Genomic DNA, 23,065 nt, shown 5'->3' on the forward strand with positions numbered 1-23,065 from the left:
TTCTGATTAAGTAACACTTGAAATCAACCCCTGTAGCAAAGAGCGCTATAGACAGTGATAGACTTAGGCCTGGGATCATCACCATCCCTCAGCACCAAACACAGTATTAAATCCTAATAAGAAATGGCCAAGACATACATGAGGAAAACCACCAGACTCTATCTACTGAAAGACATGAGAGAACTCTAAATGGGGCAACATATTAATGAATGAGAGAACTCAATTATAAAAATGTCAGTTTATGTCTATGACAACTAATGTAATGGTAACTAAAGTCCCACTAGATTTTTATGGATAATTCTCAAGTTCATGTGATGAAGGGACTGCCAGAAGGAGTATTAAAAAGGAAGATCAGCCCTGGCCGGTTGGTTCAGTGGTAGAGCATCGGCCCAGCATGTGGAAGTCCCGGGTTTGATTCCCAGCCAGGGCACACAAGAGAAGCACCTATCTGCTTCTCCACCCCTCCCCCTCTCCTTCCTCTCTGTCTCTCTGTTCCCCTCCCACAGCCAAGACTCTATTGGAGCAAAGTTTCCCCGGGCGCTGAGGATGGCTCCATGACCTGTGCCTCAAGTGCCAGAATGGCTCTGGTTGCAACAGAGCGGTACCCCGGATGGGCAGAGCATCGCCCCCTGGTGGACATGCCAGGTGGATCCCAGTTGGGTACATGTGGGAATCTGTTTCTCTGCCTCCCAACTTCTCACTTCAGAAAAATATGAAAAAAAAAAGGAAGAACAGTGAGGTGGGATTTTTTTCCCTATCAGATATCAAAACAAATATACTGTTACAGTAATTAAACTTACTATTTGTGTAAGAATATGCAAATATAAGTGGAACATTACAGGGAAGCCATAAGCAGGCTAATGTGTACATACTTATTTACTTTGTGATAAAGATGCCATACATCTTTATCAATTCAATGGAAAAAAGACAGACTGTTCAATGAGTTATAGGGATAATTGGATATCCATTGCAATAAATGAAGTTAGAGCCTTAACTCACACCATTTCCAAAATAACCGGCCTTTTAAGAAGCAAAAGATCAAGGGAATACAATTGATAGAAGGAAACTATTTGTATAATATTATTAGTTTGAGAGGCTTTTTTTTTTTCATTTTTTTGTTTGTTTTTAAATTCAGTGAAAGGAGGGGAAGCAGAGACAGACTCCCACATGTATCCCAACCAGGATCCACCTAGCAAGCCAACTAGGGACCGATGCTCTGCCCATGTGGGGCATTGCTCCGTTGCTCAGCACCCAAGCTCTCAGTGCCTGTAGTGGAGGCCATGGAGCCATCCTCAGCTCCTGGGGCCAACTTGCTCCAATCAAGCCATGGCTGTAGGAGGGGAGAAAATGAGAGAGAGGGAAGCAAGAGGGGGAGGGGTGGAGAAGCAGATGGGCGTTTCTCCTGTGTGCCCTGACCAGAAATAGAACCTGGGACATCCACATGACGGGCTGATGCTCTACCACTGAGCCAACTGGTCAGGGTGCCTGAGAGGCTTTACTGAACAAGACGTGGAATCTGGAAACCAAAAGGTGCATTTGCATAAGACATTAAAATTTTTACATTGAAAGATAACATTAAAAGTTAAACATTTATAACCAATAATTACCATCTGCTACATATAAACAGTTCCTAAAAATATAAAAGGGTAGACAGTGCAATAAAATAATGGTCAAAGGATATTACTAAACAAATCATTAATAAATGCATATGATCAATGGATATCTGGGAAGATGCTGTATCTTAATAACATACAAATTAAAACAATACCTGGCCGGTTGGCTCAGCGGTAGAGCGTGGGCCTGGCGTGCGGGGAACACGGGTTCGATTCCCGGCCAGGGCACATAGGAGAAGCGCCCATTTGCTTCTCCACCCCCCACCCCCTTCTTCCTCTCTGTCTCTCTCTTCCCCTCCCGCAGCCAAGGCTCCATTGGAGCAAAGATGGCCCGGGCGCTGGGGATGGCTCCTTGGCCTCTGCCCCAGGCGCTAGAGTGGCTCTGGTCACGGCAGAGCGAGGCCCTGGAGGGGCAGAGCATTGCCCCCTGGTGGGTGGAGCGTCGCCCCTGGTGGGCGTGCCGGGTGGATCCTGGTCGGGCGCATGCGGGAGTCTGTCTGACTGTTTCTCCCCGTTTCCAGCTTCAGAAAAATACAAAAAAAAAAAATTAAAACAATAATAGAATATCATTTTTCAGCCATCTGATTATCATTCTATTAAACTATTACCCATATCTACCTGCAGGCAGTCAGCCTGTTATATACTACTGGTGAAGGGAAAATGACTAAAAGTTAAACATTCACTTTATACCCATTAGGATGGCTGTTATTAAAAAATAAGAAAGACAAAATTATAAATAACAAGTATTGGAGAAATCAAACCTTTTTACATTGCTGCTGGGAATATAAAATGATGGAGCCAGTGTGGAAAAACAAGTAACACAATTCTTCAAATTATTAGGCAGAATTACCATATGATCCAGCAATTCTGTGTTGAGGTATTTATCCAAAAGATTGAAGTCAGGGAAGGGATTCAGACACTTTTACACCCATGTTCACATCAGCATTATTAACAGTAGCTAAAAGGTAGGAACCACTCAAACGTCCATCAACAGATAAATGGATTTTTTTAAATGTTATATTCCAACAATGTAATACTTATTATTCAGCCATAAAAATAAATGAAATTGTGGTACAATACATGCTACAAAGTGGATGAACCTTGAAAACATGCTAAGTGAAATAAGCCAGACTCAAAAGGGCAGATGTATAACTCCACTAATATAAGACACATAGAATAGGCATTCATAGAGGCAGGAAGTAGAATAGAGGTTACCAAGCGCTACATGGAGAAGAGGAATGGGGAGCTATTTGGTAATGGGTATGAAGTTTCTTTTGGGGATGGTGAAAAAGTTTTGGAAATGGCTAATAATGATGGGTGTACAACATTGTGAATGTACTTAACACCACTGAATTATACACCTAAATATTATTAAAATGGTAAATTTTGATATATATTTTTCCACAATAAAAAGCATTTAAAATTAAATTTTTGTATCCTTTGATCCAGCAATTTTGCTTATAATCTACCTTACAGAAAGACATGTGCCCAGAGACATGTCCAATGATGGGAGTGTTGGAGCCTTGCAATAATAAAAACCTGGACATTAACAAATGGCTATCGATAAAGAGTGGAATAATAAAGTAATAGTATGTAGACACTGAAAAAAAAAGAAAAAGAATGAACACAACACCAAATGCTGGTGAGGATGTGGAGCAACAGGTCTTCTCATTCCATGCTGGTGGAAGACGGTTCGACAGCTTCTTGCAAAACTAAACCTACTCCTACATGATCTAGCAGTTGTGCTCCTTGAGATTTACCCAGTGTAAATCTCAGACTTATGTACCCACAAATGTTTACAGTAGCTTTATTTATAATTGCCAAAATTTGGAAGCCACCAATGTCCTTCAGTAGGTAAATCCACAAATAAGTTATGTTACATTTATACATTAGAATATTCATTGATAAAAAGAAATGAGCATCAGGCTGTGAATAATACATATTATTACTAAATGAAAGGAGCTAGTCTGAAAAAGTTACAAGATGTATGATTCCAACTATATGACATTCTAGAAGGGCAGAGCTACAGAGTGGAAAAACCAGTGCTTGCTAGAGGTTGGGGGAGGCAGGCATGAATAGGCAGAGGGCACAGAGGATGCTTGGGACAGAGAAGACACTCGAGGATACCATAATGAGGACACGTCAGTATACATTTGTCACAACCTCTAGAAGGTACAACACCAAGAGTGAACCCAGATATAAACTATGGACTTGGGGCGATAATGGTGTGTGTGTGTGTGTGTGTGTGTAAGCTGAAGCTGATAAACTAACAAGTGTACCAGCCTTTGGGGGCTTTGACAGCAGGGGAACCTTGTGTATGAAGGGATGGGTTATATGGGAATGCTCTGTGCCTCCCACCCAGTTTTGCCGTGAACCCCAAGCTGCTCTAACAACTAAAATGTACTTCATTTTATTTTACTTAATTTTATTTGGGGGTGAATCAAAGAGGAATTACTTTAGAAATCGCATGCCAAGCACATTTCCAGGGACCCCTGTAGCACTGCCCTTCTAAAGAGAGGGAACCCAAGCCCAGAGACTAGGCTTTTAAACCACCATGTCTTTATCCCTGCCAAACTCTGAATAAATGGTGAGGGAGGGAGATCCGACTTGGGGTGGTAAACACACAGCACAACACAGATGATATATTACAGTTATATACCCGAAACCTACCTAACCCTATCAACCAAGGTCACTCCAATAAATTCTACAACAACAAAAATTTAAAAATAAACCACCATATTTTTTTTCCTGATTACAATAAATGTCTCAAATGAGGAATATTTTCCCTTTCACCTTTAAATCACATTTAAAAAAGTAAAATGTATTTTTAAAAATGAAGTAGACATGTTGACATGGAAAGTTCTCTGAAAATAATAAGTTGCAGAACATTATGTAAAGGATAATCCAATATTATCTTGAAATGTTCTCTATAGCCTGACCTGTGGTGGCGCAGTGGATAAAGCGTCAACCTGGAAACACTGAGGTTGCCAGTTCAAAACCCTGGCTTGCCTGGTCAAGGCACATATGGGAGTTGATGCTTCCTGCTCCTCCCCCTTCTCTCTCTCTCTCTCTCTCTCTCTCTCTCTCTATCTCCCCCCTCTCTAAAATGAATAAATAGATAAATAATTTAAAAAAAAAAGAAATGTTCTCTGTAGTGATCTCTATCTGAATATAAAACAAAGCAACAGGACAAGGATGCCCACTGGACTTTACAGGGGTCCCCTCTGGGAGGGGGCATGGGGGTGGTGACAGGAGGAGAACAGAAGAGGACTTTGCTTAAATACTTCTGCATTGTTTGAGTCTTTTAAAACAAGAATGTGCTTATTTTAATTCTTAAGCATACATTCATATGTTGCTTATCATGGGAAAGTAATTTTTTAAGTAATAGATTCATATATGTTCATTATATAGAGAATTTTAAAGTGTGTTCCACAATAGAGATAACCATTTTAAAATTTTTGTGCATTTTCTTGTGGTTTTTTTTCTTTTGGTCCTATATAGGCATTCAAATGTATCGGAAGTATAAACTCTGTTCTCTGAGTATTTTAGTGTCTTGAACCCTTGAGTAGTAAATGCAAACGTTTATGTGTCTTTGTGCCTCCTGACCATCCAGACCATTCATTTTGAAGAAAGAAAAACCTCACTCCTGGGGGTCAGTGAGCATGAAAAAAAACTCACTATTCAAAGGAATTCAGAAAATAACATTTTTGAAAAAAAAACTCACTCCTGGGCTTCAGTGAGCATGAAAAAAACTCAGTACTCAAAGGGTTAAAAATTCTATCAAAACATTTCCTTTGGCTACATAATTGTGACACATCATACCATGAAATATTGATTTAACATTTCTCTATTAAGACAGTTACATGGCTTCTGTCTTTACATATAAATATATCTTCATTGTGTTTATTGTTTTGTTATGATTGATTCATAAATGAAATATTACCTTAAAAGGTAATTTTAAAGTTTTAGCTACTCTTAAGATTTTTAAAATATATCAATATAATATTTTAAACTAAATGATACTTTTCTTAAAAGGAAAAACTAAAGATATAAACCTATTTTTTCATGACATATTGTACATAAATTTTAATAAAACCATAGGCTGATCTGAACTCTCTTGTTATTACCTCTTTTTCCCCATTCTCTCTCCCTTGACATTCTTTCCCACCTATGAAAACTTCTTTCTTTCTTCCCTAATGCTTTGGGAATTTTTTTTGTTTCCTAAGAAGAAGCAAATCAGAATTCCAAAGCCGCCAGCTTGAATCAATCTTTCTGTTCCTCTTATGAATAGGCAGTTCCTCCAGGCAGTGAATTACCCCTTTAGAAAACATTGGCATTATGTTTCTCAACCCGAGTGTCTGTATAGGTGGCCTGGAATCAAGAGAAGCATTGTGTTAGGTCCTCAAATCTAAAGATGAAATCCTGTTCTTACTAATTATAGGTAGTTTTTGTTGCTGCTGTTGCTGTTGTTTTGTTCTGAGTTACTGGATTTTTAAAAATTATCATTTGCTTCAGTGAAACCTGGAAATGGATTTGTTACAGGATATGGTTGGGTCTTGCTTTATGTTCTAGAAATGTGTCAGGAGAATTTGCTTTTTAAAAGAATCCTGTGCTGAATACCTTCTTTGAATACAGTCCCACTCTTTTATCTATTTTTGTAAATGTGGACTTTTCCATTTCTTCTAGTGACAGAAATACTGATACTTTGTTTACATCCAGGCTACAATATTGAGCAGTGACTCATTTTTGCTAATGAACTAGATAATACTCTCCCATATATTAACATCTGGTGCATTATTGTTGAGTTTGTTACCCCAAGAATAGGTTTTGTTTAGATCAGTAGTTCTCACGTGTGGTTTCTCCAACCAGCAGCATCAGAATCGCCCTCACCTGGGCGTGTTGGAAATGCAAATTATTAGGCTCCGCCCCAGACCTACTATTCTGAAACACGGAGGTGGAGCCCAGCAGCCTATGTTTTAACAAGCCCTTTGGGTGAGTCTGGCATATGAGAACTACTGATTAAGATACTATCTGTACAGCTCTTATCACTTGAGGCCTGGTTTTGGTTTAGTTCCAAGATACGCATTAGGAACTATAGCAATATTGCTTCTAAGAGATGTGTAGTTGAAACACTGATAACAAAGACCACCTCACCTCATGTGTTGCTTTCATTGTTTCCAGTAGTTGAAGGTTTAAGAACTAAACAGAGCTAAGAATCCTTCACTATTGAGCTAAACCAAATTGTTTCAGTACTTAGGACAATTAGCAGAAACTTCTAATTTCTTTCCATCATTTAGATTGTGTCTCCCTTCATTATCAAGATACTAACACTGACAAATCATGAAATCACATTTCAAATACAGAAGGTTATTTTTAGAGTTAAGGAATTCCTGAATTACCTGTCCTTCAAATGCTTTTAAGTTATATATAATTACAAGCAGGCATACAATACCTGGGAAATACTTTATTATAATTAGTATATGTCCATTAATTAATATATACATTAATTATTAACTTATTTTTATATGATTATTAACTTATTTGTAACTGTTTATAACACCTACCTATCTGGTTATTTTAAAAACATTTTTAATGGAAAAAGGTTATGGTAATAAATATGTGTATATGTATTTTTTCATTGGAAAATTCTCCATTCCTGAACTTAAATGTTGCATGCATTTATTATTTCAAGTGAATCCTTCAGGGCAGAATATTACATTTTTTGCATGGTGTTATGTTATAAATGAGAAGTCTTTTATTTTAAAGAACTAGATCTCCCTGCTAAATGTAGGGCTTTAGACAGCTTATTTTGGCTCTTAAATCTACAGCAGATTTTGTGTTTTAACTTCTGAAGATATTTACTCTCAGGAAGAGGTATAACTGGTTCGGTGGTGCTGTCTTCTTGGCATCACGGATGGGTCTTGTTTATGCTGTGGATTAGAGTCAGTGATGGAGGAGCTGCTAGAGAAAGCCCGCGCAAGTCCCTTTATGCATATTGAGAAGTGGAAGATTTCCTACAGCTAGGGGAAAGCTACCAACTATTTTGGACATACTGTTTGTGATTTTTAAATAAAAAAAGAGTATCTAAATAGTATATACTCTTTACATATAATTAGGTAATATTATGAAAGGTCAGTTTCTTATAATCTCCCAAAAGAAATCATTCATTTAATCATTAATTATTTTCTAAATGTTTGTAACTCAAGAATGAGGGAAGATTGGAACACACACATACGCATATACATAATATATATAAATTATTTTTTTAAACAAGAGAGAGAGAGAGACAGGAAGGGAGAGAGATGAGAAGCATCAACTCATAGTTGTAGCACTATGAGGTTTTGAACCTGGGTCCTCAGCATCCCAGGTCAATACTCTATCCACTGTGCAACCACCTGGTCAGGTGGATTGGAACATATTTTAAGATGGCCCTTAATCAAATGAGTCTGTAATTTCTGACTAGTTTTTAGCAAAAGATGTGGTGGAAAATTCAGTATTGGGAATTTCCTGTGATTATTTATTTAGTCATGGGCCTAAATGAGATTTTAAAAATTTAGAAGGGTAAGCAATGTTCTGAAATTAACTAGTCCTCTTTGGGCCCAGGCACGTGCTAATGAATATTCTACATCTATGGTCTCTTTATGCTGGTAGTATTTAATCCATTTTCATACATAATTTACTACTTTCTAAGCTTAGTACAATGCTTAAACTAATCACTTTTAAGGTACATAAAACATAAAATTGACCACAGGCAGCTAGATGTTTTTGTTCCCTGAGAACTTAGAATATAAAGTATCAATTCCTCATAAAGTTATTTAAGAATAATAAGCGGTGCATTTATTTTTGACTTTGTTAGTGAAAAACGTCACAGTACTACAAGTGTATAAGAAACAGTTTAGGGTATTTGAAAAGACTAGTCAGAAGTGAAATGAAAAGAGAATTGATATAGAACAGATTTTGAATTTTCAAATTCAGTTTTAAATAATATACCTCAAGTTATTTGGGATAGGGGTGGGGAACCTGATAAATGAAGATTGGAAGATTAGAAAAGACCAATAGCTTATTATTCATTTTCTGAATAAGATAGCAAGAAATATTTTTAAACATTTTTTTCAGTCCTAATGCTTCATCTTACTTCATTTTCTTCAAATTAGAGTAGTTCCCAATGCAGTCTTTGACCTTTTTATTACATTGATTTGGGCAGAAGACGGATCTCATTTTGTCTTTTTGACTCATAAACTTCGTTTAACAAGTTATCTTAGCAAGTCATTTTATTTGTTTTACTTCTATAGTTATCTGAGGGAAACCAAAAGCATGCAAACCTGCAGAAAAGCATTGAGAAAGCTAAAATTGGCCGGCATGAAACGGTAAGTTTTTATCTGCAGATTCTTTAATGTTGATTTCTGAATAGAAGAATAAGGACATAGAGCTTCCTGCCAGGAGTGTGCCATTTCTACCAGAAGAGGCGTGAGTCACAGCAAAGGGCAGGAACATTTGACCTGGCAGGATTCACTAATTGTGAATCTAGGGTTATTATTATTTTATTGTGTTGTATATGGCAGCATAGCATAGAAGCATAAACTCTGGAGCCAGACTGCCTGGGTTTGAGAGTCTCCTAAAACTTTCTGTTCTTGGTTTTCTCAGTTGTAAAAAGGGAATAATAAAACTACCTCATTGGGTAATTGTGTTGGTTAAATTAATATTGGCAAAGCACTTTGAAGAGAACCTGGCATAAGGTAAGCCCTATATAAATGTTTATATATGTTTTTAAGAGTCTTATTTTTTAAGTCTTGGCATAGAACAAATTGAAAACTATCAATATAATATCCTTGTGGCCTTGTAATATTTTTAAATTATTTAAATGCGTATTGACTTACTATTTTATTTTTTAAAGTGCAGTGTTCGCTAAAGTATTGTGTTAGAGGTTTTTAAAAATCACCCTCTAAGTTCATCATTATCAGGTACAGATTTTTGACTTGAGAAAATATTGAAGATCAACACGAACCACTTAAGCATTCCATCTAGGCTTCTATTTGTCCCACTTAATTGTGAAAGAGACTCAAACTTGTCACATTGTAGAAAAGAATGCATTTTAGGTTTACAGTGGCTTTATGCTTCTCAAAGTTATTTCACATACCTCGTTTCATGTGAATAGTCACAGGAATTAGAGAATGGTAATTTCTAAAGGACCTTCAAGGGAAGGTAAGTTCTGGTTATCACCTGAACCTGTTGTTTATTCTTCAGTTGACAGTAGCAATTACCACTGCTTTATTTGATTCTTTTTTTCTTTAACATTGGCAATAACTGTACGTTATAGAAACACCTACAGCTAATAATGACCCATGCACACAAGTTATCGGCCAGTCTGTTGAGTATTACCCAGTCTACTGGAACCATTGCAACTAGGAAAACAACAGAAGCAAGCCTAGTTGGTACCTGCAGCTATCAGAAGAATATAGTGGTCAGAAAGGCTCCTGAGAAAGATGCACTCTTTTGTTCATCCTGAACTCACTAGTCAGAATTTTTCAGAAATATGTAGCCCCGTCTATTAGATATCATTTATGGTGATGATGCGGACGATGGGGAGGAGGAAGAAATAGCTAACATAAATATTCTGCTTAACATGAGACAGGCAGGTACTGTTCCCAGTGTCTTTTATATCTTTATTGAACTCTACCTGTAGTTCAAGGAGGTAGTTACTATTACTATCTCTATTTTAGTGAAAGCACAATGAGGTTAACTAATTCGGCACAAATCTCAATGCTAGTAGCAGACTGAGGTGGCTCCCAGTTCAGGGTCTGAAAGCCATCATTACATTCACACAGATGTTTACTTCTCTGCTTCTTCTGTCTGTACTAACTTTTTCTCCTCTCATTTTTCATTGTGGAGCATGTATAATTTGGGTATGGGTGGCAAATAATGACCATCCTATAGTGTAGTTATTTTTAAATCTCTCCTAAGCTGTTCTAATATGGTATATGCTAATCATGTGTAACTGTTTATACTTAAAATTAAATACTGTTAATTCAGCCTCATGTTACCAATAGCCACATTTCATGTACTCGGTAGCCGCATGTGGCCAATATTTTCCGTATTGACAAACACAGATCAAGAACATGCCTATCACTGCAGAGTCCTGTTGGGCTGTGCTGCTTCAGAGCAGGCTGCTTTCTACATGCTTGTCTTGTACAAATGCTGGCAAAGGCCTTTCTTCACTTGGGAACCAAAGAGAACAGGAAGGCAAAGGCAGAAAAATACAAGTACATAAATACTGTACAAACTAGCAAGGAACCTTAAAGCAGCATGAACTAGTTGGTTTTGGCTCAGACTTATCCTATAATTCTGTACCATAATCTTTGCCAGTATTTGATTTTTGTTTGGACTTACTTTTCAGATTTCACACATATGAACTGAATACTGATAAGCACCATGACTTCTACCTGTTAGTGAGAAGGATGGCTAGAAATTTTAATTGGCATTTATTAGGTACATTGTGTTTATAAGCTTTATTCTTGTTAGCTTTATTATAATTTTTTTCCATTGATTTGAAAGAGAGAGAGGAAGGGGGAGAAAAAAGTTGTTTTAGTTAGTTTTACACTCATTGGTTACTTCTCATATGTACCCTGACCAAGGATTGAACCTGCGACCTCAGTGCTCCAGGACAGTGTTCTACATTGAGCAAACTGGCCAGGGTTCATTTTGGTTTAGCTTTAAAGGAGACCACAAACTACAATTCCATTACTTCTTCTATCTTTAAATATATTTAAAGGTTAATCATCCTTAAAGTTTAAAAAGTTGTCTAGAACACTTTTAAGGAAAGTTATATAACAATTGATGCTACCCTAAATATTATTTATATATATATATATATATATATATATATATATAGAGAGAGAGAGAGAGAGAGAGAGAGAGAATCTTGTGAAACTAAGCAGTGGTATAACTTTTTTTACCTAACAAAAGATGGCATTGTCTTTGAGTTCATGCATAATCGGTGACCTCTTATCTATTCATGAGCATTTTGTTTTACCTGTTCTCATTCCCCTAGTCCAGCAGTTCTCAACCTGTGGGTCGTGACCCCGGTGGGGGTCGAACGACCAAACACAGGGGTCGCCTAAAGCCATCAGAAAATACATATTTATTATACAATACATTTTTAAATAAAATATGTATTTTCCGATGGCTTTAGGTGACCCCTGTGTTTTGGTCGTTCGACCCCCAAAATATGTATTTTCTGATGGCTTTAGGCGACCCCTGTGTTTGGTCATTTGACCCCCACCGGGGTCATGACCCACAGGTTGAAAACCACTGCCCTAGTCAATCTACATAAAGGATGCTTGAGATGTCAGGGGAAAATGATAATGATAATTGAGTTTGTTCTTATGCTGTAAATATTTTTAGGTTTATTTATAATGTTGAAGCCTAATGCACATCAATTATAGGAAATTAAATGAAAATTTCTATAAAATGTATAACCTTATAATATATGGCATTTTGTTTGCTTTAATTCTACATAAAACTATTTTAAATTTAGGAAGAGCGAACCAGGCTAGCAAAAGAGCTTTCTTCACTTCAAGAACAAAGGAAACAGTTACAGGCAGAAGTAGAAAAATACAGAGAATGTGACCCGCAAGTTGTGGAAGAAATACGTAAGTTTGTGTCACATATCCATATTGAGGATTTTAACTTTGCTAATGAAAGAGACTTTGCACTTCTGGTTGCCTAGGAACCATTATTCACGTATATGAGAAAAGAAAGTCATTAATAGTATTAATGTTGCATTAAAATTTTCTTTAAGTAGACAATGTTAAAGCATTGAATAGTGATAACTAAAATTAAAAGCATTTCAAAAGTAAGGAAGTTAGGTAGGGTAAAGGGATAAAAATGTAAAATATAAGCTTAGGAAACTAAAGATTCAGAGAAGAAGCTAAGTTGGCCCCAAGTACCGTAACTCTAGAAAGAAATCCACCATTATCTTCTAGGAAAAATGATACCAAAATATAAGTGTTTTCAAGTTGTAGAAAATCGGTCTGTGTATTGACTTGCTTTTTATAGAAATATGAATATTTAAAGAAATGAAAAGGTGTATTGTAAAGACATTGCATTTAGATGCTAAGGAAAATACAACTTTCTTCACATTTTTCTGTCTTAGCCTGTCTTTTTATTTAAGGAACTTTACTGTGAAACTGTTAGAAAAACTAACATTATACGATGTGATTGAAGGCTTCGGGAGAAACTGAAAATATTTGGCACTTTAAAATTAACCTGGAAATAGTTTGATTTAAGTTATCCTTGATGGTATTTTTTACAATTTAAAAGACTCTGAGCAAATCAGTTAGTGTAATCTAAAGTCAAACTTAATTTTAGCCTGGCCTGTGGTGGCGCAATGGATAAAGCATTGACCTGGAACACTGAGGTCACTGGCTTGAAACCCTGGGTTCATCTGATCCAGGCACATACAGGAGTTGATGCTTCCTGCTCCTTTCCCTCTTTACACTCTCTCTCTCTTGATTTTCTAAAATGAATAAATGAAATATCTAAAAAACACAAATTAACTTTAAAGATGGGTTCCCACTCTGCACAGTGCCAGGAGGCACACTCCCATACATGTATATAGCCTAGACCAGTGGTAGTCAACCTTGTCCCTACTGCCCACTCGTGGGTGTTCCAGCTTTCATGGTGGGCGGTAGCAGAGCAACCAAAGTATAAATAAAAAGATAGATTTAGGCCCTGGCCGGTTGGCTCAGCGGTAGAGCGTCGGACTGGCGTGCAGGAGTCCCGGGTTCGATTCCCGGCCAGGGCACACAGGAGAGGCGCCCATCTGCTTCTCCACCCCTCCCCCTCTCCTTTCTCTCTGTCTCTCTCTTCCCCTCCCACAGCCGAGGCTCCATTGGAGCAAAGATGGCCTGGGCGCTGGGGATGGCTCTATGGCTTTTGCCTCAGGCACTAGAATGGCTCTGGATGCAACAGAACGGTGCCCCAGAGGGGCAGAACATCGCCCCCTGGTGGGCATGCTGGGTGGATCCCGATCGGGCGCATGCGGGAGTCTGACTGCCTCCCCGTTTCCAGCTTTGGAAAAATGAAAAAAAAAAAAAAAGATAGATTTAACTATATTAAGTTGTTTTATAAAGATTTATTCTGCCAAACTTAGCAAAAATCCAACATAAAGTACTTGGTAAGTAATTATTATTATATGCTTTAACTTGCTGTAACTCTGCTTTATAAATTTTATAAAGTAAAGTTACTTCCCTACTTTATAAATCACCATTACTGTGGAACCGGTGGGCAATTAGAAAATTTTACTACTAACAGAGATACAAAAGTGGGTGGTAGGTATAAAAAGGTTGACTACCCCTGGCCTAGATGGTTCTGGGTATTGACTCTGGTTCCACTCATTAACCAGGGTGACTTTCAAAGGTGGAGGCGGAAGAACCCCCTGACTAGTCATTTTCTGTAAATTAAGTTTTTGGAGAGACATGTTAGCTCTTTCATGCCACCCACAGATTTATTTCATTTATCATCCTGCAGAAGAAAGTGCTAATCAGATTGCTACAAAATTAGCTATGTTAATCTATTTTAAAGTTTTAACTATTATCAAATGACCTCAGTGACTACAAGCACATCAGAGAACAGGGGAGAGGTAGGGGGTTACTACCAGGAAGCTAGGTCTGCTTATGCTTCACCTTTAAAAGAAAACACAGACTGCGTGGTAAGAAGGACATCAGATGTTGTATGTCTTGTCTAGAGCAGCTTCTCAAGAAAGAGAACTTTAGGAACAGTTTTATTACCCAGATTTCATAACTTCCCCTGGTTTATTTTCAGAATCGATATGGCTGTGCCCTCTAGCAGTTCATCCTGAGAATTCTGTTTTCACATAGCAAAACAGTAACCAGATCTGATCCTTCATTTGTTACTCCTGCTTGCCTTTGCCTTGCTTCCTGATTTCAGTTTTGTGTAATTCTTGGACATTGTCCTTGGAGTACCAACTGTTGGTTTACCTGTTTCATTCTCTTTCCTGTCAAGGACCCGCAGCTCTTAGCCATCCCCAGCCAAGGCTTCCGCATTCCCACTCTGTGGTCCCCCTTGTATTGCCACAGCTGGTTAGATGACCCTGACTTATATCTTTTCTACTTATGACCTCCCATTTTTACAGTACTTTTCATAATTTTGATTTGGTCTATCCTCTCCAAAATGACTAAAACACTTATTTAGGCTTACACAACTGCTCTGACATATACTGCTGATAATTGGAAGGCAATGGATCATCTTGAGCTGCAGAAAAGCAACAGGGATAGAGAACTGTGCCAGGCTGATTCATGAAGTGGGAAAACTTGTATTTCAGGCATGTGGTTTCAGATGTTACCATTCCTTGTACCCCTGACTCAAGCAGCAGTTTTGGCAAGTGCATCACTTCTTAAAATAAAAAATAAAACTTGAAGAAGTTTCAGGGTATATAGAGGGTGATGGATTTCTGGAGAGTAGAAAACATAGTTGAGGAAGAAGTTGTAAATAATTTTGTACTGGCTGCCTGAATTCTGCTCTTTATCTTAACCCTTGAATTTAAAACTTGGTCATTTGTTTCTCAGCCAAGGAAAACATACCAATGTGAATGAGCATTATGGGCCTGAGGTCTAATTGAATAAGAAGAAAATGTTTTCTGATTTAGCATGAGTTAAGAGACTTTTTCATTTTTCATCAACACTAGTCCTAGATTATCTTTTTTTTTTTTTTTTTTTTGTATTTTTCTGAAGCTGGAAATGGGGAGAGACAGTCAGACAGACTCCCGCATGCGTCCGACCGGGATCCACCCGGCACGCCCACCAGGGGTGATGCTCTGCCCACCAGGGGGCGATGCTCTGCCGTGACCAGAGCCACTCTAGCGCCTGGGGCAGAGGCCAAGGAACCATCCCCAGCGCCTGGGCCATCTTTGCTCCAATGGAGCCTTGGCTGCGGGAGGGGAAGAGAGAGACAGAGAGGAAGGGGGGGGGTGGAGAAGCAAACGGACGCTTCTCCTATGTGCCCTGGCTGGGAATCGAACCCGGGTCCCCCGCACTCCAGGCCGACGCTCTACCGCTGAGCCAACCGGCCAGGGCTAGATTATCTTTTAATCTTTATTTATGCAGCTACATAAGATGAATCTATATTTGGATTTTATATAATTTGTAATGATGAATCTGTTATACATGTGTTAATTTTTGACATTTTCACATTGAACATTTCTGATCTTAATAGGGGAGTGAGTGGATAAGTCCTTCCAGGATTTGTGCTGTTTGTTTCCTCCATTTAAAAATATTATCTATTTTCATAGAACACATTAATTATAGACCGGGATTGATTCCCGGTCAGGGCACACAGGAGAAGCGGCCATCTGCTTCTCCACCCTTCTTCCTTCTCTCTCCCTCTCCCTCTCACTCGCTCTTTCTCTCTTCTCTTCCCACAGCCATGGCTCAATTGGTTGAGCAAGTTGGTCTCAGAAGCTGAGGATGGCTCTGTGGCCTCTTCCTTAGACGCCAAAAAAATGGTTCTGTTGCTGAGCAATGGAGCAACGGTCCCAGATGGGCAGAGCATCACCCCCTAGTGGACTTGCAGGGTGGATCCCAATCAGGGTGCATGCAGGAGTTTGTCTCTCTGCCCTCCCTCCCCTCCTCTTACTAAAATAAAAAATAATTTAAAAAACCCATAAGAGCGAAACCAGATACCAAAACCAGACAAAGACTTTGTAAGAAAAGTAAACTATAGATAAGTATTGCTTCTGAATATAGATGTAAGAATTCTCAACAAAATACTAGCAAATCAAATCCAGCAGTATATAAAAAGGACTACACACCTTGATTAACTGACATTTATTCCAGGCATGCAAGGTTGGTTCAACATACAGAAATCCATCAAGTACAACATATTTATAGAATAAAGTTGGAAGAACACCACATAATTGTCTCAATAAACCAAAAAAAAGTATTTGAAAAATATCTAACACCCTTTCACAATAAAACCGCTCAGCAAACTAGGAACAGAAGCGAGCTCTCTCAATCTAGGATGTCTACAAAAAATCCATAGCTAATATCATACTGAATGGCAAAAGGCTATATGCTTTCCCCAAGACTGTCCACTCTCATTACTTCTATTCAACATTGTACTGGAAGTTCAAGCCAGAGCAATTAGGTGAAAGAAGTAAATGGCATCCATTTTGAAAAGTGAAAGTATCGCTATTTGTAGTTGCCATGATCTTAGATAGCCCTAAACAATCCACCAAAACAAAATGAAATAAAACAAAGCTATTAGTGCTAATAAGTGAGGTCATCAGGTTGCAACATCAAAATCGATATACAAAATATTATTTGTATTTTATATACTAAAAATGAGAAGTCTGAAGGGAAATTACAAAAAATTCCATTACAATAGCAGCAAAATGAATAAAATACCCGGGAATAAAATTAATCAGAGAAGTGTATGACATACTGAAAACTACAAAACATTGAATGAAATTAGCAACCTATGTAAATAGAAAGATATCCTATGTTCATGGAGTGGAAGACCTAATATTGTTAAGATGGAAATAAATACTCCCCAATTGATATATAGGTTCAATGTGAAATCTTATCAAAAATTCAACTGCTCTTTTCAGATGATGATGAGAGGGTCCTAAAATTCATATAAAAATTCAAGGAACCCAGAATAGCCAAAAGAATCTTGGGGGAAAAAAACAAAGTTGGAAGGCTCATATATATATTTCTTCTCTTTTTTCAGGTCAAGCAAATAAAGTAGCCAAAGAAGCTGCTAACAGATGGACTGGTATGTATCATAATGCCACTGCTAAATAATAGTTAGAATTCTTCACTACTCATTAAGATATGAAAGCAGACACTATTGAGCCTGGTTTTGTTCAAGGAAAGACATTTCTGGAAGTGCATATATTTAAGCAGGTTTTTATATATTAAATCGTTGTAGTAAAGTTTTTTTAAAAAATATCTTACTATGAGTCATTTTCTAAAGTATAAGATACTTTTGAAAAACCAGTAATTGCTTTACAGTTTAACTTTTGTGTAACTTTCCCCAGATAAGTCATTTAGACTAATCACTTAACCTTCATATGACTTTAAGAGTTTCATGGAATCCGAAAGATTTGACTTCTTGCTAATAATAATAACAGCTAACATTTGGTGAGGGCTGACTGGAAGCCAGGCATTATAAAGAGTGTCTGTGGCATTCTCATTTTATCTCTACAACAATCTTGTGAGGTAGATAGGATTATTATCCCTAATTTTAGAGATGAAACACAGACCTGCAGGAGCCCATGGCCACACTGGTGCTAGGCAGTAGAACAAATATAAGCATCCAGCTTTTCGGAATTCAGAGTCCAAGCTCTTAACACTACATGATACTGTCTTCTCTATTTACCTGCCTTCTTGTAAATGCCTCATTCATCCATTTGCCAATGGATATATCCTCTGGTCTACATCAGAGATATTCTAAAGAATGGGAATTAATAAGGCATTCCTATGTGTCTTATTAGAAGACAGCTGATAAATAATTGCTGTGAATTATATACAAGTATGATTAGTATTGTAAAAACCTGTCTGAAAATTACACTGAGGTTTTTTCAGTATTTAATTATAAAATAATGGTAATTGAACTGTTCCATCCTGGTAAGAGTCTAGAATGCCTTCACCTGTATTACTCATCCTGGTTCCATTTCTGTGGGGGAGGATGGACAAGACTGTGTTAATGCAGGGATCAGAAAGCGCAAAGTGACCACCGGAAGTCAGAGGTGATAGTCACGGGAAGAAAGAGATTTGCGCCAGGCTTTCCTGACTCTGTGTCCAGGCCTCTATTTCTCATATTTAGAATCATTTTTTTCTTTTCTATTTTAGAATTAAGTAGACTGATAAAATCAATGTAATTGGCCTTTGGTTCCTATAAAATTGCAATCTTTTTACAAAGTTATTTCCTAAATAATGTAATAATGCTTCACTGGTGAGAACAGAGAGGGGTAAAACAGCAAACAAACATTAAAGAAAAGAGAATAATGAAGTATGTCCAATAAAGTCTAAATAAATAATATATACAGTGCTACATGGGTTTGTAAGATACAAAATTTTGAGTAAGAAAAAATAGCAAGTGGATTTTTAGGTTAAAAATAAAATAAGAATGACAAAGAGATTTCTCCCAGTAGTTCTCAGTGAAGCAGTTCAGCAAACAGTAAGAACAGGCAGCCTGTGTGTACAGGGAGAACTCGGCTCTGAAAGGAATCCAGGCTGTGCCCCTTACTTGCTCTCTGACTTACGGAACTTTTTGGAACCTTCTTCCTCATCTGTTCAATGTTGTTAATATATACCTCATATTTTGGGAGGATTAAATAAGACAGTTGGTAAGCCATTTAACACAACATTAGACACAAATCAATATATTCCCCTTTTCCTTTCCTCCTCTTAAAAAATGTTTTCATGATTTCCAGTTAATCACAAACTTACAGAATTATAACTTAAAAATATTTTTGAACAACTTTTCTCTCCCTATGTTATTAGGTGAGAAAGAACCTGGAACTTTTAAAAATCATGTAGGAAGGAAGATATTTTTAGGAGAGCAGGAACAGCTGTTAGGAACCATATTTCCATTTGAGGTTATAACACTCTCCTTTCAACATAAAAGTGTTATGAAAAGATCATGGAGTTAAAACAAATTGCACTTCAGGAAATCTCTCAGGCTTCAAAACAAACAAAAAGAAAATATCAATAATACAACCAAAGATTGTTATGTAATTATTAGTTAAGGTTTGATTTCTTTTTACTTAAAAAAATCCCTAAAATGTACTGTATGTAGAGTTGAGAATATTGACTGTTCAGTAATTCAGTATTTCAGTTTTATGGAATGAGAGATTACCTCAGGGTACAAATAGAATTAGAAATATCACATTTAAATGTTTTGTGATAGTAAATATACTTTAAATGTGATTTAATAAATTATATCATCCAACATCTTGTTTAATAATTAAGCTGGTGGAGTTTCTATGACTTTGTATGAGAGGCATCTTAGCGAGTGGGGGGATGTGGTGAGCCCTGACATGGACTCATGCATCTGTAGCGCCCCTCCTACTCCTGTGAGTATGCCAACGTATGAATTAACAGGAATTCTACCAGTCTTAATAAGGCTGTTTCTTTAAAAAACAATACAAAACATTGTTTTAAAGTTCATTTATAAAAATTTCCACATAACAGGGAAATTATTGGACATTAATTGGTATTACTTCTGACCATATTCCAAATAACAATTTATATATTGCTTTTGCTTTAATTCCTAATGTAAAGCTCCACTATTCTGCCTCCTAATCATTACAACTTTTCTTCCCTGCTCTTCTTCCCAGCATAATTATTATAATTCAGTGTTAACATTATTGACTGGCTAAGAATATTTACATTATTAAGATTATGTAATGATGTATTATTATAACCCTATACTGCATTTTTATTTCCTTGAATTAATAATTGACTTTGTCTACATAGATTTCCATGTCTTTATTGCTAATTCAACCCCAAACTCTACTAGATGCATCAGTGTCTTCATATGCTCAGACATATCAGTTGTCATAACTTTCATCCACCTTCTTGAAGAAGTTGTTTCTGTTTTGTACCATCTGGACTTCTGGCTTTCTGTAGCTGGTCCACAGCTAGAAGTTCCTTTCACCATCATCCTGGGGTTATTGCCTCTCCCCTGTGTTGGGTGTCCTGATTTTCCACTTCCCTATATAGCATGTCTTTCTTTTTTTTTTTTTTTTTTTTTCCATTTTTCTGAAGCTGGAAACGGGGAGAGACAGTCAGACAGACTCCCGCATGCGCCCGACCGGGATCCACCCGGCACGCCCACCATGGGGCGACGCTCTGCCCACCAGGGGGCGATGCTCTGCCCATCCTGGGCGTCGCCATATTGCGACCAGAGCCACTCTAGCGCCTGGGGCAGAGGCCACAGAGCCATCCCCAGCGCCCGGGCCATCTTTGCTCCAATGGAGCCTTGGCTGCGGGAGGGGAAGAGAGAGACAGAGAGGAAAGTGCGGCGGAGGGGTGGAGAAGCAAATGGGCGCTTCTCCTGTGTGCCCTGGCCGGGAATCGAACCCGGGTCCTCCGCACGCTAGGGCATGTCTTTCTTAGATTCAGTCCTTTATTCGTGTAGATCGCATCCTGGAGTAGCTTCCTCTCGTGCCGTGCAGTGATTTGGAAATAACTCTCTCCGCATCGCAGCCACTAACATAGCCCTTTCCTCCAGACAGAGAGCTCCCGCTTCAGGAAGCACTTTTCTTGCCTTGTCTTTGGAGGAGGGGGAACATCTTTTGCTTGCCCAGGCTGCTTCACCATCTGTAGGTTTCTTTGATCCTGGCCTACGCTCTTCACTCACTCTTTTTGGGTGTGCCATCTGTTTTCTGCTGCAGTCCGCGATCTAAGTGTCTTAAACAGAGGAAATGTATTTTCTCACAGTCCTGGAAGCTGGAAGTCAAGATCAAAGTAAGGGCAGGCTTGGCTCTTTCTGAGGCCTCTCTCCTGGCATGTAGATGATCACTTTCTCACAGTGTCTGCACGTGGTCTTCCCTCTGTGTGTGTTGGTGTCCTTGGAATTAAACTTCTTAAAAAATTTTATAGTTATCAAACTCCATATATTAATTTGCTAAGGATACCATAACAAAATACTTCAGACTGGGTGTGGTTTAAATGAAAATTATTTTCCTACAGTTCTGGAGGCTGGAAGTTAAAAATCATGGTGTCGGCAACTTTGGTTTCTTGTAAGGCCTCTCTCTCTTTGGCTTGTACATGGCCACTTTCTCGTGTGTCCTCACGTGGTCTTTTCATGCCCCAGTGTGTCCACATTGCCTTTTCTTAGAAGGACACCAGTCAGGTTGGACTAGGACACTTAATCACTTAATTAAAGGTCAATCACAGATCTTCTGAAACTTTTCACTAAAATGTGTCTTTCTTTCCATTGATATGATAATAAAATGAGTAAAAATGGTTAAGTGCAAAGACGCCCTTCTGGATGATTAGACGTTGCAATTGCTTTTGTTTTTTTTCTTTTATACTTGGATGAAGATTTGACCATACATCTTTGTACACAATTTGTTTTATTTTCTTGGGATCAATTCCTCTCAGTAGATATAGCACTTTCTCAGTGGTGAAATGCATTTTAAATTCCCCTAGAGGATTACAAGGAGACAGCTGTTCCTATCTTAGTCTTTAGAGAGGGGACCCACTTTCTTTCCTCCTGACCTTCTCCCTCACACTGGCCTGGTTGTCTGGAAGCCATTACTTTCTGTCGGAGGGCAGGGGAAGGTCTGGAGAAAATATGTTCCCTTCGGGAAGTGGGAGCCACTCGAACTCCTTGGGTGACAGAGTCCTGACCTCTGCTGTGGAACTTTTCCTGTCTATGGCTCATTCTTGTCAGGTATTCTTCATTGGCACCTAATTTACTGGATTTTTAAATATGAGATCTGTTTATTCAAAATACTCATGAAATATTCTCTTCTCAATGGCTAATTGCCATTATGCCATTACTCTTGAAAATACAGAAACCTCCTTATTTTGATACTTCTGAAAGTAAAAACAATGGATATAATTATATTTGAAATATTTTATGGTAGTGTTTTGAAATATCAGAAATGTTTTTTATTTTCTTTATAGATAACATATTTGCAATAAAATCTTGGGCCAAAAGAAAATTTGGGTTTGAAGAAAATAAAATTGATAAACATTTTGGAATTCCAGAAGACTTTGACTACATAGACTAAAGTGTTTGGTATCAGTAAAGGATCTGTGTGCTTGTGAATATGTAAATTTTTTATATTATCCAACCAAATGTATAGAATTGTCATTTACTTGTAATTGTGATGATCATTTCATTAATTTTAAATAAAGTATAAGGTGTAGATGTTCTTCCCACTTTTTGTTTGATAGGAAGCAGGAGGATAGCAGGGTTCCCACAGTGCTCATCAAAGTAGGATGTGCAAGTACAGCCATCTACCTCAGGTCCATAGGTAATTTTTGAGAGATCAAAGCCATCATGACTTGGTAACATTTTTTAGTTTTATTCATATTAAATATTAACTAAGGGTACCTTTAAATGTTCTGTTATACACATGCACTCTCACACATAAATACTTGGAAATAACCTTTAAAACCCTTGTGGCTGCTTTAATGTTCTTAATATTTAGTGGAAAATGTGTGTGATTAATTCTTAGTATACTGCATCATATTTTCAAATTTCCCACAGAAAAAAAAAATACAGACAGTTGCTGTTCCTCAAATTTAGAGTTAGGTAGCTATTCCTCAGACATGAAAACTACTTTCGTTTGAATTTTTGGTGACTTTCTGTTGTAAAGAACAAGCGTATGGCCCTTTGTCCTGATTTATACACTTTTTATAAGATGATATAGTGGTATTAGTATATTACATAAGCCCTGAATTTGGGGATTT

General features: G+C 37.7%; 1 protein-coding gene across 2 annotated transcripts in view; it reads left to right on the forward strand.

The window, feature by feature from the left end:
• MND1 (meiotic nuclear divisions 1) overlaps positions 1-22,510 on the forward strand; it is a 67,571-nt gene extending 45,061 nt beyond the window's left edge. For both annotated transcript variants that reach the window (XM_066360922.1, XM_066360921.1), the window contains 4 exons: positions 8,906-8,980; positions 12,148-12,262; positions 17,361-17,405; positions 22,274-22,510. In XM_066360922.1, coding sequence (XP_066217019.1) covers positions 8,906-8,980; positions 12,148-12,262; positions 17,361-17,405; positions 22,274-22,380 — 342 coding nt within the window. In that variant the 3' untranslated portion in view covers positions 22,381-22,510. The remainder of the gene's footprint in view (positions 1-8,905; positions 8,981-12,147; positions 12,263-17,360; positions 17,406-22,273) is intronic.
• The last annotated feature ends 555 nt before the right edge of the window (positions 22,511-23,065 follow it).

Source organism: Saccopteryx leptura, chromosome 1 (assembly GCF_036850995.1).
Source record: "Saccopteryx leptura isolate mSacLep1 chromosome 1, mSacLep1_pri_phased_curated, whole genome shotgun sequence".
Classification (NCBI taxonomy): domain Eukaryota; kingdom Metazoa; phylum Chordata; class Mammalia; order Chiroptera; family Emballonuridae; genus Saccopteryx; species Saccopteryx leptura.